This window comes from Erpetoichthys calabaricus, chromosome 1 (assembly GCF_900747795.2).
Source record: "Erpetoichthys calabaricus chromosome 1, fErpCal1.3, whole genome shotgun sequence".
NCBI classification, from domain to species: Eukaryota; Metazoa; Chordata; class Cladistia; order Polypteriformes; family Polypteridae; genus Erpetoichthys; species Erpetoichthys calabaricus.
The window spans coordinates 74,983,847-74,997,998 of record NC_041394.2 but is presented as its reverse complement, the minus strand read 5'-3'; the positions used below and the strand labels follow the sequence as shown (position 1 = coordinate 74,997,998).

The 14,152-nt window shown below is 39.1% G+C and overlaps 1 protein-coding gene across 1 annotated transcript in view; it reads right to left on the bottom strand.

Annotated features, from left to right (window-relative positions):
• The window catches only part of LOC114645752 (sodium/potassium/calcium exchanger 3-like), a 406,374-nt gene that overhangs the window by 22,622 nt on the left and 369,600 nt on the right, over positions 1–14,152 (bottom strand). The window contains exon 14 of the mRNA XM_051935338.1: positions 7,017–7,131. Coding sequence (XP_051791298.1) covers positions 7,017–7,131 — 115 coding nt within the window. The remainder of the gene's footprint in view (positions 1–7,016; positions 7,132–14,152) is intronic.

Sequence of the window (14,152 nt, the reverse complement as noted above, 5' to 3'; positions counted from 1 at the left end):
AAGATCGCGAATACAAGCGGCTGAAATGAGTTTCCTCCGCAGGGTGTCTGGGCTTTCCCTTAAAGATAGGGTGAGAAGCTCAGTCATCCGGGAGGGGCTCAGAGTAGAGCTGCTGCTCCTCCGCATCGAGAGGAGTCAGATGAGGTGGCTCGGGCATCTGATCAGGATGCCTCCTGGACGCCTCCCTGGTGAGGTGTTCCAGGCACGTCTAACCAGGAGGAGGCCCCGGGGAAGACCCAAGACACGCTGGAGGGACTATGTCTCTCGACTGGCCTGGGAACGCCTTGGGATTCTCCCGGAAGAACTAGAAGAAGTGGCTGGGGAGAGGGAAGTCTGGGCATCTCTGCTCAAGCTGCTGCCCCCGCGACCCGACCTCGGATAAGCGGGAGACAATGGATGGATGGATGGATATACACTTTGAAGAGTACTGGGGCCTAAAACACTTATCAAGCTATAACCATGGCTAGGAGCCTTAACATTTAATGCCTTGTGCTGCTGAACTTTTAAATTGGAAAAACATTAGATTGTGTTGTGTTAAGTATACAGGAATTTGTCCACAAGGGTTTCAATAGCTGGGAGGACAACTGAATAAGTGGTATAGAAACAAGAGCAAGGAGTACATCATGTAAGCTAACATATGTTTCATACAAAATAAAAGCAAAGTAAGTATTCTTAATACATTCTTATTTATCATGGTGCTGGAGAGTGGTGACATGTTGTTTGTTGGTTGGACATGAAAGTAAAAATTTCACTGCACTGAGTCCATGTGATAACACTGCTACTTCATTGCAAAAAATGAAATCTAAGCAAGTAAAAAGTATTTATATCATGACATTAAATCTTGTTTTCCTTATTGCAAGAATTATTGACTTATCAAAAAATCTGTATCTATGATTTTTTAGCTTACTTTAAGAAATCTTGTCAAGTAAATTTTGCTTACCCCATTCACAGACATTTCTGCTAAATTAAAGCAAACCAACTCCCATTTAAGTGTTTTTTTGTCAAGTTTTTGTACATGCATTTTGTGCAGTGTTGTACTAACACTATTACGTCTTTTTCCAAACACTTGTATTTCTCATATCCTAGGTCTGAAATATAATACATTCTATAACCTCATGTGCATGACAAAAGTGAATTTTATAGTGTATATGTGACCTAGCTGTTGTGATGTGAAATTTTACATACATCCATCCATCCATCCATTTTCCAACCCGCTGAATCCGAACATAGGGTCATGGGGGTCTGCTGGAGCCAATCCCAGCCAAAACAGGTCACAAGGCAGGGAACCAATCCCAGGCAGGGTGCCAACCCACCGCAGGACACACACAAACACACCCACACACCAAGCACACACTAGGGCCAATTTAGAATCACCAATCCACCTAACCTGCATGTCTTTGGACTGTGGGAGGAAACCGGAGCGTCCGGAGGAAACCCACGCAGACCCGGGGAGAACATGCAAACTCCACGCAGGGTGGACCCGGGAAGCGAACCCGGGTCTCCTAACTGCGAGGCAGCAGCGCTACCACTGCGCCACCGTGCCGCCCAATTTTGCATACAACTTCATAAATATTTTGTATGTCATTATTTGTAACTTAGGCAAAGCAATGTAATATTAGTGTTACATTAGTGAGAAGCATTCATGTTTACCACCCCCTTTTAGGACTAGATCTCTTTGAATTTTACGATAGGCTTGGGCAGGGGAGTGCCTCAAACTAGTTTGGTAAGTTTTTCTCTGCTAAAGTCTCTCTCTCAACTCCCACACAAAGCCAGGCTGCCTATCTGCCAAGCTTTACCTTAACATATGGGGTTCAGGTGTGAAGGTGTTCTATCCCCCCATTGGTCTGAAGTATGGCTGTTTGGAACTGGCTTGTATCAGAAGCCTTTAAGTACCTTGACGTCCTATTGCCTCTAGGGGTTGGACAGAAAACCTATAAATTTGCTCACTCCCTCACTTTCTCTCTCTTACCAAACTGATGAATAACCATCTCACACCACGAACTGGAAAGGACAACACAATGAAGAGCACATCTCGGCAGCCATACTGAGACAGGCAATGCAGCCTGTTATAAAGAAAGCTGACCACAAAATAATGCCTTAACTAGAGACATTTTAAGTAACTAACAAGTCGGTGTGCTGCCTGAAACTGCATATCAACTTTTATCAGGTTGTATGGTTGCCAATATTCAAATGTACAGTACTTTGCATATTGTTATTATTTATGAATATTAGCAATAATACATTGTTTAAATTGTAACTTAACTCCTGCTTGTCTTTAACTATACCTAATTGCCTGAGGTTATAGATGTAGAAGGGAAGGTGGGGAAAAGTTATAAAGTACAATACCTTAGAAACAGTGGTAAGTCTGTTAGATTTGAGGCATTCTGACAAAGGCTACAAAAGGGGAATGTAGAGTAATATATTACTCTACTAAGACAAAACAATTGGCGTAGTCGGCAGGATTTTGGGGTAACCATGTTTTGCACCCTGTTTGCAAATACTGTTTTGATGTATGTGTATGTTTATGTATGTGAATTTTATGGCACCCAGTGTACAAATGTGGTGGAAGTAAAACATTGGTTGCTGAATGGAATATAACTAACAAAGTGTAGAGACTTCATGTGTGTCATGAGGACACCTGCATATTTGTTACTGCTGGTGGTAGTGAGTCCCTAATAGGAGTGCTAAGGAGTGGTGGGACATGCATGCATCATTCATATGGCACTTAAGTGGTTAAAGTGCTAGAGAGTGGTGGGACATGTATGCGCAATTCATATGGCACTTATTTGTTTAGAATCTTTGTGTATGTATGTGTATGTTTGCTTACAGGGGCAAAAGTAGGCCAACCATAAAAAATTTGACAAATTGTATTAAAGTAATATTGTAGACTCAGAAGTGCCTACATTCATATTAAAAGCAGCCATATTTCAGTGGAGTGGCAGAGGCAAGCAGGCTAATGCTAGGAAATGGAAACCTGTAGTGCAGGTAGAGAAAGCAGAAGTTGAGCTGAGCATGCCACAAAATGGAAGGGGACTGGAAGGATTAAAAGCAAGAAAACAGAGATCAGGTATAAAGAAGACAGCTGCTGTTATAAGAGGTTTACTATCTTGTATTATTGGTAATAAGAAAGATCAGTATGAGAAAGAAAATAGCAAAGTGAATGAAAGTAAAAGTTCTGGAATGCTGTGTGAATGTTTTGAAGAATGTAACATTTGGCGTGAAAATTGTGAAGTGTTAGTATGTAGAACACCCACTGCTAAAGTGGAAAGCAGTGAAAGCAGGGGAAAAAAGGAGTGTAAACCGCCCATGGTGAAAGTTAGAGCAGTAGTAACCGGATCTGATTTGAACCCTAAAACATGGGTGAGTGACTTATATGAGACAGATGAGAGGAAAAGGAGAGGGATGAAAGGAAGGGAAAACAGAAAGGGTGTTTTCTTCAATTATTCTCCACTGCACCACAATCTCCAGGTAATTCTGAGGTCTGTCCAGTATTTAAAGAACATGCTACACCGATAGATATTTCACCACCGTTAGGAAAGGTAACCAGTGCTGCATTGAAATTTGATTTAGGACAAAGAAAGCAGATAGAAGGCACAGAAGCTGGTGAGTCTGAATGGCAATTGTTAACTAGAGAGCATGAAATGGATAATGGCATAAGGATACTGAGTGAAGAAAGTGTGGAATTTAAACAAGGAACAATGGAAATGAAAGGAATCCAAGTGCTTGTGTTTGAAAGGTCTAAAAATGCTAGTGCAAGACTGACTGAGTTGGAAAGAAAGTGCACCAGTTTAGGAGTTGGTTTGAATAAAACAGGACACGACAAAGAACAAAGGATGGGGAATGGTGCAGCAGGAAGGTTTACAAGCTCAGGCAGCAAGTCAGGAATGCACAGGGGTGTGAGGGTCCTAACAGCTTTGCTAGGCCCGGCTGTAATTAAAAAGCACACACACTTAGGTTCAGTAATTCGAAACCTGACTGACCAGTTCATTAAAAAGACAGCCTATGGAACTCCATGCAATAAAATGTAGAAAAGTGAGCTGGGTTTGGGAAAAGAACAGAGGTCAGTTTTAGGAGAGATGCTGGATTTGGTACTTGGATTCTGGAAAGGTTTTAGCTCACACTTTCAGGTAGAAGTTACCATGCAAAATAAAAAGGACACACAGGCAATGACAAAAAGAATAGAAGGGTAGCGCAAGAAGACAGGAAAGAGAAAATAGTTATTTGTTTCAATTTCCTGATTTTTGCTATAGTGCTACTTCTATTGTAAGGTTTTACAGACTTTGGTTTGGTGCAGATAATAAATAGTGAAGGCAATTAGCAGAGTAAAATCCATGCAGGAGATTGGGTTACCACTAGAACATTGGAGCGGAGTGGCACTAGTGACCATGCTGTTCCAATGAATGCTCAGAAGCAAAGTTTGAGTGTTGCCACCAGGTCGACAACAAAGAACATGAGATGGACAGAAACTGCTTTGTCACCTTACATTTTGCAGACCTGCCTACATAGTGGAACAAATAAAGAAGCTAGGAAAAGACGACAAGCAAAGACTGAAGACAAAGACATGAAGACGAACTGAAGAGACAGCAAGAAAAAGACAATTACTGGGGTTTAAGTGAGTAACAAGTCCACAAGTCATGCAATAATAGGACAAGTCACAATAGCTATAGTTTAAAAGAAAAGGTTTGTTTATTGATGCAGCAAATTTGTATTCCATGGGGTGGAAACTGATCAAACCAGTTAGGAATGCCAAAATAAGTGGATTAATTTTGGGTTCATAAAGTATACATTCTGGGTATTAATTAATTAAGTAGGATAATTAATATAATTAATACTATTATTAAGGAAAAGGTATACTAAGAAAATTGGTGAACTTTTCAAAAGAGCAGGTGCAGCTGGTACATTTGCAAGTCATATGGGCTCCGATGTTTAGGTATAGTTTTATTGGGAAAATACGGAAGCCCTGCAGCAGTTGTCAGCTGTGGTACAAGCAGAGGACCGGTGGGCCAATTCTGAACCACAGTGTTTAGTTAGTATGCATATGGTGAGCAAACAACTCTAGGGATGGCCTACAGGGGGAATGATGAGGGTTGCATAGCTGTGATGTGCAGTTAGACATAAAACCAGTACAGATTAAGAAAAGAATTCACACAATAGACTTAAATTGCAGTAGGTTTTTTTAGCGGAAGGTGTGGAATTGTCTCATTTTGAGCCACTAGATCTGATGACATATGAAGACTGCAGAAAGCTAAAGAAACAGTTGAAGCAAGCTGGAGCAGATACAAGTCATCAGGAGCGCATCCAAGTTCTTCAGATTGTCTTTGAAATAAAGAAGATATGTAACAGACAAATGGTCATGCACAATTTTTAACACTGGGAGAGCAAATACTGCAAATCAAAGCACAAGTTATGCAACAGACTCTTCAAACAATTAAGACTGTTAAATTATAAAGACATTGTACAAAAGATTTATTGGGGTGGAGTGTTGTGATGTGAAATTTTGCATACAACTTGATAAATACTTTGTATGTCTTTATTTGCAACTTAGGCAAAGCAATGTAATATTAGTGTTGCATTAGTGAGAAGCATTCATTTTTACCCCCCCCCCCCCCCCCCCCATTTTAGGAATGGGTCTCTTTGAATTTTACGATAGGGTTGGGCAGGGGAGTGCCTCAAACAAGTTTGATAAGTGTTTCTCTGCTAAAGTCTCTCTCTCAACTCCCACACAAAACCAGGCTGCCTAACTGCCAAGCTTTACCTTAACATATGGTTTGGGGGACAGGTGTGAAGATGGTCTATCCCCCCATTGGTCTGAAGTACGGCTGTTTGGAATTGGCTTGTATCAGAAGCCATTAAGTACTATAACGCCCTATTGGCTCTAGGGGTTGGACAGAAAACCTATAAATTTGCTCACTCCCTCACTCTCTCTCTCTTACCAAACTGATGAATGACCATTTCACACCATGAACTGGAAAGGACAACACAATGAAGAGCACATCTCGGCAGCCATATTGAGACAGGCAATGCAGTCTGTTCTGAAGAAAGCTGACCACAAAATGATGCCTTAACTCGAGACATTTTAAGTAACTAACAAGTCTGTGTGCCGCCTGAAACTACACATCACCATTTTATCAGTTTGAATGGTTGCCAATATTCAAATGTACTTTGCATATTGTTATTATTTATGAATATTATCAGTGATACATTATATAAATTTTAACTTAACTCCTGTTTGTCTTTTACTACACCTAATTGCCTGAGGTTATAAATATAGAAGGGAAGGTGGGGAGAAGTTATAAAGTACAATACCTTATAAACAGTGGTAAGTCTGTGAGATTTGAGGCATTCTGACAAAGGCTACATTTTAATAATACAAAAGGGGAAAGTAGAGTGATATATTACTCTACTTACCAAGACAAAACACTAGCCTCTCTCAATCTTCATTTTATTTAGGAAATAACTTTTATTATTGTATCATATGTGATACTGGAGTCAGCTTTTGAGACAGTTTTAAGATCCATACAGCAAACCTCCTGCTTAATGCTGTCAAGGAAGACTGTAACAGTAAACCATACTACTCCTCAAATAATTAATGTCCTTTGAGTAGTATACAAACAAGAAAAAACAGAATTCACGTAATACCCTGAGAAAACAGCCAGTGTACATCACTTCTGAGTACTATTTATATATGGCACAGTGTTTGTTACATTATTTCATTATGCTACAGCCAATCTATAACAGTGCATCTCTGTCATGCTATAATGCATGTCTGTTGAAGCATAGACAAGATTGAGGCCAAACCATGCACTTGTTGGCCAAAAAATGAGTATTCTGATATATTTTTCTTTATAAAACTCATAGTACACATGTGCAGAAAAACTGCAAAGAAGCAAGAACAGTTTGGATAAAAGAATTGTAATCAGTTCAAATTGTCTTTCGATTATTAAACTGAGAAAATTTTTTTCTCAAAGATGTGTCAATCTCTGGCACACAGAACTGTTCATAGCAGTTTAGCTTACCTTGACGGGCAACGATGAGACTTGCCATGCAATCAGGAACACTTGTTCCAGCTGCTAAAAATGTAATACCCATGATAACATCTGGAATGCCTAGTGTGTAGCTGATAATAGTAACCTGCAGAACAAGAGAAAGGGTGTGAGACAACTTGTACAAGTGACACCAGGGCACAATTCTCTTCTGTGATAATTTGACAACATATCAGAATTTCAGATTGAGAGTTGCTCGTTTTGTGGCTTTATTTAACAAATGCAATACGTGATGTTGACTTATACAGAGTAGAAAAGGTCATACAAATTTCATTTTTGTTGACTCACAGAATGATAAAATATGATATTGTCTTTAGCTTAGGACTATTACATTTTCACATATTTCCATGAAATTTATTATAAGTATCATTGCTGCTAGTCTGGAACTGAGATGAACTGGCCTACATTATCATTTTTTTCTGCTTTTAAAAACATTTTTTCAGGTCTAAAGTTATGGCTCACTGTTGGTTTTGAACATCAAAGAACACTTTGAGAAATGTATTCCTTTATATTTTTTTGCTTTTGGAAGAATTCACTTTCATTTCACTTTGTTTTGTATTTATGGGGGGTATTTTTCGTACATCGCTTAAATCATCCGAGATCAGGTCCCTCATCTTGGATGAGTTAATGCCGGTGACACTCATCCGGGATAGGTCGGTTTTTCAAACGCAGCCTTGTAGTAGATTAGTCTAGCTGGATCTAATCATCCGAGATGAATGCGCGCACTCACGCTGAGTGAAAAGCCCATATATATTGAGTCTAGAAAACATGATCAGCAAGTCTTTGATAGGCTGTAACAAAATGACGAAAGAACGGGTGCATTTTTTTTTCACACACGCGGCGCAAGACCTTTTATTCGAAGGACATGAAGAATTTCAAGATTTAATATGCACAAGGGGTAACACTGCAAAAGCAGCCCAGACCAGAAAAGACGGCTGGCAAAAAGTGGCCGACAAATTATACGCTAAGTGGTGTGCATTGTACTTACTGAATGCAGTGTTTCATTTCCTATGTGTCAGATTAATTATTATTTAATATGTCATAATTCCAGATCAAACGTGAGCACAAGGAGAACACGGGAACAGGTTAAAGTGAAGTACAAGAATATACTTCAAACTGGTAAATATTGGTATATAACTATTTAAAGAATTGTTGACATAAATAATCATATATAATATAAAAAACATTAATTTTAAAGCTAATAAGAAGGCAGAAAAGCAAAACACAGGTGGAGGTCCACGTGGTCCACACCTAACCCCTGCAGAAGAGTTGGCTCTCCAGCAAAATGTCCATCGCCCTGTTTCTGAGGGCATTCCAGGGGGAAATTCCTCCTCAGAACCAGTGGCAGGATGCAGTGGTCACTTCATTTCAGGTAAAGGATGGTCATTGCATATATTTGTCCTCCATGTGTGCCATAGGTATGTTCCCTATAGCCCTCTTTTTTTGTTGGGTCAGTTGCATATTTCAAATATTTCATGAAGACACTGTGTCCGATTATTCATCAGGAGGAGAGGTACATTTTCCAAATAATGTTTGACCAAACTCCACTCTGATCAGTCCCATGTGCCCCAATCACATTTTGAAATCCTGGTAATGAGAATGTACGTGGATTAGTCGTTTAGCTGGATGTAATTGTTGACGATTTGGCCTGATCCTGGATCTGTCGGTTTTTCGAAACTCTTGCTGGAAGTGTTGTCATAGCAACACATCCTAATCCTCAAAACCTGCTCGGTTTTTATACTCAATTTTAAGATTATTTTATGTCATTTACTTACCATTTCTTACCATTTTGGAAAGAGGGCTGACGTCATCATCGGCTTCACCATTTTGTGTTTTTTTGCTATGATGGCATACTAAACTAAATATACATGCATGCATGTGACATCTTGGTGGCTGTCTTAATTAACAGTAATCTGCATGTCAAGCCATTTTCTGAATTATGCTTCAATAACCCAAAGTCCTCTTTTGATTAAGGAGAGCAAGCTTGTTTCTCTGGCAATTTCTTTTCAAGGCAGTTTTGACTCTGTTTTGTATTTATCTTCGTGCCCATCTTCTCCTGTTGTTTTAGTTGCTAAATTATATAGTCTTTGGCATGTCAGACGCTCCTAACTCTTGACAGTCCTTCCAGTTTTGCCCATTATTTTTCTACCTCACTGCCTCAGTCTGCAGTAGTTCAGCTACTGAATGTAGAGATCATATCATCACCTATGTTAACAGCAACAACATTGGGAATAGGCAGTTCAGTTAGTTTCACTCTCCAGGAAAGAGCTTCAGAGAGAGAACCTTTACAGTAATTGTTGAAAAAGAGCTTCAGTAAAATTTAAAATGTGGAACAATACTTACGTCCTAGCCACTGCATCTTTGATAATACAGTGCGTGGACGCGTAATTAGGTACTTCGATTGATACTTAGCAATATTTTCCTCCCATTTACCCTCAGATCAGCCCAAATCCAGCAGGTCTCAATGCAGTGTTAATTGTGGCATACAGCAAGTTGCTTCTGTATGGGCCAAATAATTGCTGCACACTAACTTCTCTTCTGCAAATACTGTATTTCTTTTTCCTATTTGGTTACACAAATGTTCTACTGGATTTACATCTGTTGACTAGTATGGCCAGTGAACTAAGCTGTACTGTGTGTCACTTACTCCTGGAAGTATTCTAGACTTTTTCTCAATGTGGCATAAAGCATCATCTTGCTGAAAAAGTCCATTTGCAGATGTGTGCACTGCAGCCATGAAGGAACTCATTTGGGTCATTGGCTGCCATTCTCTAGCTATGACAATAAATGAATGGTTGTGAGTTCTGAAATACCTCTTTGGTTTTTTCTGTTAGTCTGCATAGTCCCCATTCCTCCAGCACCAACTCTGTTCATCAATAGTCCGTTTCTGATCATGGAACTGCCATGGGCTGAATATTTAATGGGTATTGGCTCATTACCAATATAGTGATGACACTTTAGTGTTATGTACACTGTCACACACATGCGTTTGGGAGTCAACCAAATAGACCAGGAAACGACAATTCCACGCCAGGCCAGGGGGCGGTGGGGTGCACTGAACCTCTCTCTTTTCTCTCCACAGACCAAACACAAGAAATCCTTCCTGTCCCGGCCCCGAGGATGTCACTTCCTGTAATCCAGCTATAAAAACCCCTCATCCTCCATTCTTAAGCAGTTCTGTTTTGGTCTCTAACCATTACACATTGTACTCTACTTTAAAGCCTTTTGCAGCTAGGGAAACTATACGGGTGGCTGCCCCAAACCTTCGTTGTGTGTCCGGCTGTTTCTTTCACAACACTGATGCCAGCATTTAAACCCACTTATGTCTTTAAACTTAACCATTTTCCCTCTTAATTTTATACACGCATTTAATCCACTACTACATTAAAGGCTGTCACTGACCTGCAGATGAAACTAACAAAGTGTATCTGATACCAGAATAGGAGATCACAAGGTAGTCTTTACATTGAATATGTTTCATGTTGAATGGAAAGCAGACTTTATCATTTCACTCTCAAAGCTGACTGCATTGCTTGTGTTCATATAGACCAGAACTCTGTATGCTGTGATGGGGGGATTGGATACCTCTAATTACAGCACCTATAGAGTAATGCCATAGTAGGTTAGGTAACATATATTTTTTGATTTTTGAATATTCAGAATTCTGTGTAACCTCTGTTTCTTCTTTGTTTATGTAAACTGCTTTTATTATATACATAAGTAGCCTTAAGTAGATTATAAGTAACCTTCAATGTTCTTTTTAGACTTCTTGCTACATGTTTTGTTTAACCTTAAACCAAAGATACAAAAAGTTCACAAGTGGTTAAGGCAATTAGAAATTATTTAAAGTAATGGCTGCAGAGTTTAATCCAAAGATTTGCTGGCAGACGCAAGATCTGTAAGTCTTGAACTATAAAAAATTCAACAGCTGACATGTCTTGATAAGAAAAATAGCATAAGGCTGGACAGTGTGTTATGTTCCTAAGGGAAAGAGTTCTTTTACTGCTTTTATTTCTCAGATATTATCAGTTGAAAACAAATAAGAACAGCAAGCTAATTTTAAATATGATAGTAAACTCATTAGCTCCAGAGCTTCATCATGTGGGTTTGAGCAGTGAGAGATATTAAACAGATGGTTTGCTTCTTTTCAATTATTATTTCTTTCTCTTCCCACAGTTTTTAATCACGGAACACATTTTCAAGATTGTGTTTTATCCATCCGTCCATTTTATGAATCTGTTTATCTCAGCCATATTTTTACAGCTTATCTGTCATTTTGTTATTTGCAGAAATGCTGCAGTGTAAAATGTAAAAATGATTGAGTCGTGCAAAAGTAATGTGCTGTTGCCTGTCTAGCAAGGAATTTGAACAGTTTAATTAGTTTGCTGAATAAGATCAAAAAAAGGTTTGCAGTTTATTGTCTAAATAACATTATTATGTGTGACTTCCAGTCTTCACAACAAGCAGAAACAATATCCAGTACTACACTATTTAAAAATGTTATGAATAAAGTATTTTTTCAGATTTTTAACAAGAATTAACCTTGACATTGTGGAAGGCCTTATTTGATTTGGCCAATATAAATAACTAACACTATTAATAAGTAACAAGAAGAGGTACAGTAGAAATCATATGCTACTGTATAAAAGACAAACAGAATCTCAAACAGTAATCTTTTAGTCTATATGAAAATACTTTTGTGTTTTATGAAGAAGCAAAATCAAGAGGCAATGTTAAAGAGCAAACTTTAAACCAAATATCAAATAAGAATGAAGAAACAAAAACAAAATTCAAGGTTACAAACAAATTGTATGAAGCAATATTACAAAAACCTAATAACTAGTGAAAAACAATGCAGGCAATTAATTATAGTTCCTTGGACAAGAATGAATAGAATAGACAAGATTTATTAATGTAATGGAAATAAATGTTCTCTCTCCTCAGTTTAACCATTGTGATTACTTTCATTTCATTTAATTTTAAATACGATCTGTGCAAAGTATGAATAAACTCTCACCAAGAGATTTTGTATATGCTTTGAATATTATGGATAAAATTCAGGATAAAAGATTTAACACTAAAATTACCACAGCCTACAAAAAAAACTCGTAAATTCGGCCCACCTTAAATCCCTTCGCACCTCTCAGTCAGCGTCTTTTGTCCAGTAAATGTGCCGATCAAGACAAGCAGCAAGCAGCCTACTATTCCATCCCCCCACTGCCGCCGAACAGGCACAAAGTTCTCCTAGTTCTTGCCTTGATTATCTGGGAGTGAAGTGCTGGAGTTTTAGAATGGAAATAATAGATCGTTATTTGGAACACATGCATTTCATGTGTGTTCTGTTTCTACAATAAGCTGTGTAAACACATTGTTAAAACAGAAATGTTTTTCATATTTTAGTAATAAATGACAAAATATAAACTATGTAATGTATGAAGCCTGAAGTCCAAAGATTAAATAAACACTTTCATAAAAGGTTCAAGGATAATGCAACAACTTCTGTGGCGCAGTGGTAAGAATCGCTGACTTGTAATCAAGAGTCCCCTGGTTCGGTCCTAACTGTCTCGTATATTTACCATTTTGAGTAGTGAGCTGCTCTTATTGTTAACAGTATACAATAAAAACATACATTTGATTTGTGTCTGTAACAGCCGTTGTAAATGTATAGTTTTTTTTCACTCTGTGGATCTTTGGACTTCAGGCTTCAGACATTACATAGTTTATATCTACATTTTGTCATTTATTACTAAAATATGAAAAACTTTTATGTTTAAACAATGTGTTTACACAGATTATTGTAGAAATGGAACACACATGAAATGCATGTGTTCCAAATAACGATCCATTTCGACTCAGCACTTTACTCCCAGATAATCAAGGCTGGAACTAAGAGAACTTTGTGCCTGTTCTGCAGCAGTGGGGGGATGGAATAGTAGGCTGCTTGCTGCTTGTCTTGATCGGCACATTTATAAGACAAAAGACGCTGATGGAGAGGTGTGAAGGGATTGAAGGTGGGACAGATTTATGAGTTTTTTTATAGGCTTTGGTAATTCTAGTGTTAATCAAAACACTTCAGTGACAACTTCATGTTACAATTTTTTATCCATGAAAGATTTTATGGCTCTCTGAAGTGAACTTCTGCTACTGATGAGATTTTTCCTGATCTCTTGGATTAAATGAAAGTTTCCTTTATGCAGAACTGGGCACACTTGGGTATTTGTGTTACCAAATGACCTCATGGCCTTGTTTGGTCACAATTCATGTATCCTTCTGGATATCCCTTATACTGAACTGCCTGCTCTATACATATACTGTACTTATTCAGGGAACTATAATTAATTATTTAAATTGTTTTTTTAATTATCACAATACTGCTAGATAAAATTTGTAATTAAACTTATGTTTTCATTTCTTCACATTTTTGATTCATTTTGTGTTTTTAACATTGCCTGTTTATTTTGCTTCCTCATCCATCCATCCATCCATTGTCTCCCGCTTATCCGAGGTCGGGTCGCGGGGGTAGCAGCTTGAGCAGAGATGCCCAGACTTCCCTCTCCCCGGCCACTTCTTCTAGCTCTTCTGGGAGAATCCCAAGGCGTTCCCAGGCCAGTCGAGAGACATAGTCCCTCCAGCGTGTCCTGGGTCTTCCCCGGGGCCTCCTCCCGGTTAGACGTACCCGGAACACCTCACCAGGGAGGCGTCCAGGAGGCATCCTGATCAGATGCCCGAGCCACCTCATCTGACTCCTCTCGATGCGGAGGAGCAGCTGCTCTACTCTGAGCCCCTCCCGGATGACTGAGCTTCTCACCCTATCTTTAAGGGAAAGCCCAGACACCCTGCGGAGGAAACTCATTTCAGCCGCTTGTATTCGCGATCTCATTCTTTTGGTCACTACCCATAGCTCATGACCATAGGTGAGGGTAGGAACATAGATCGACTGGTAAATTGAGAGCTTCGCCTTGCGGCTCAGCTCCTTTTTCACCACGACAGACCGATGCAGCGCCCGCATTTCTGCGGATGCCGCACCAATCCGCCTGTCGATCTCACGCTTCATTCTTCCCTCACTCGTGAACAAGACCCCGAGATACTTGAACTCCTCCACTTGGGGC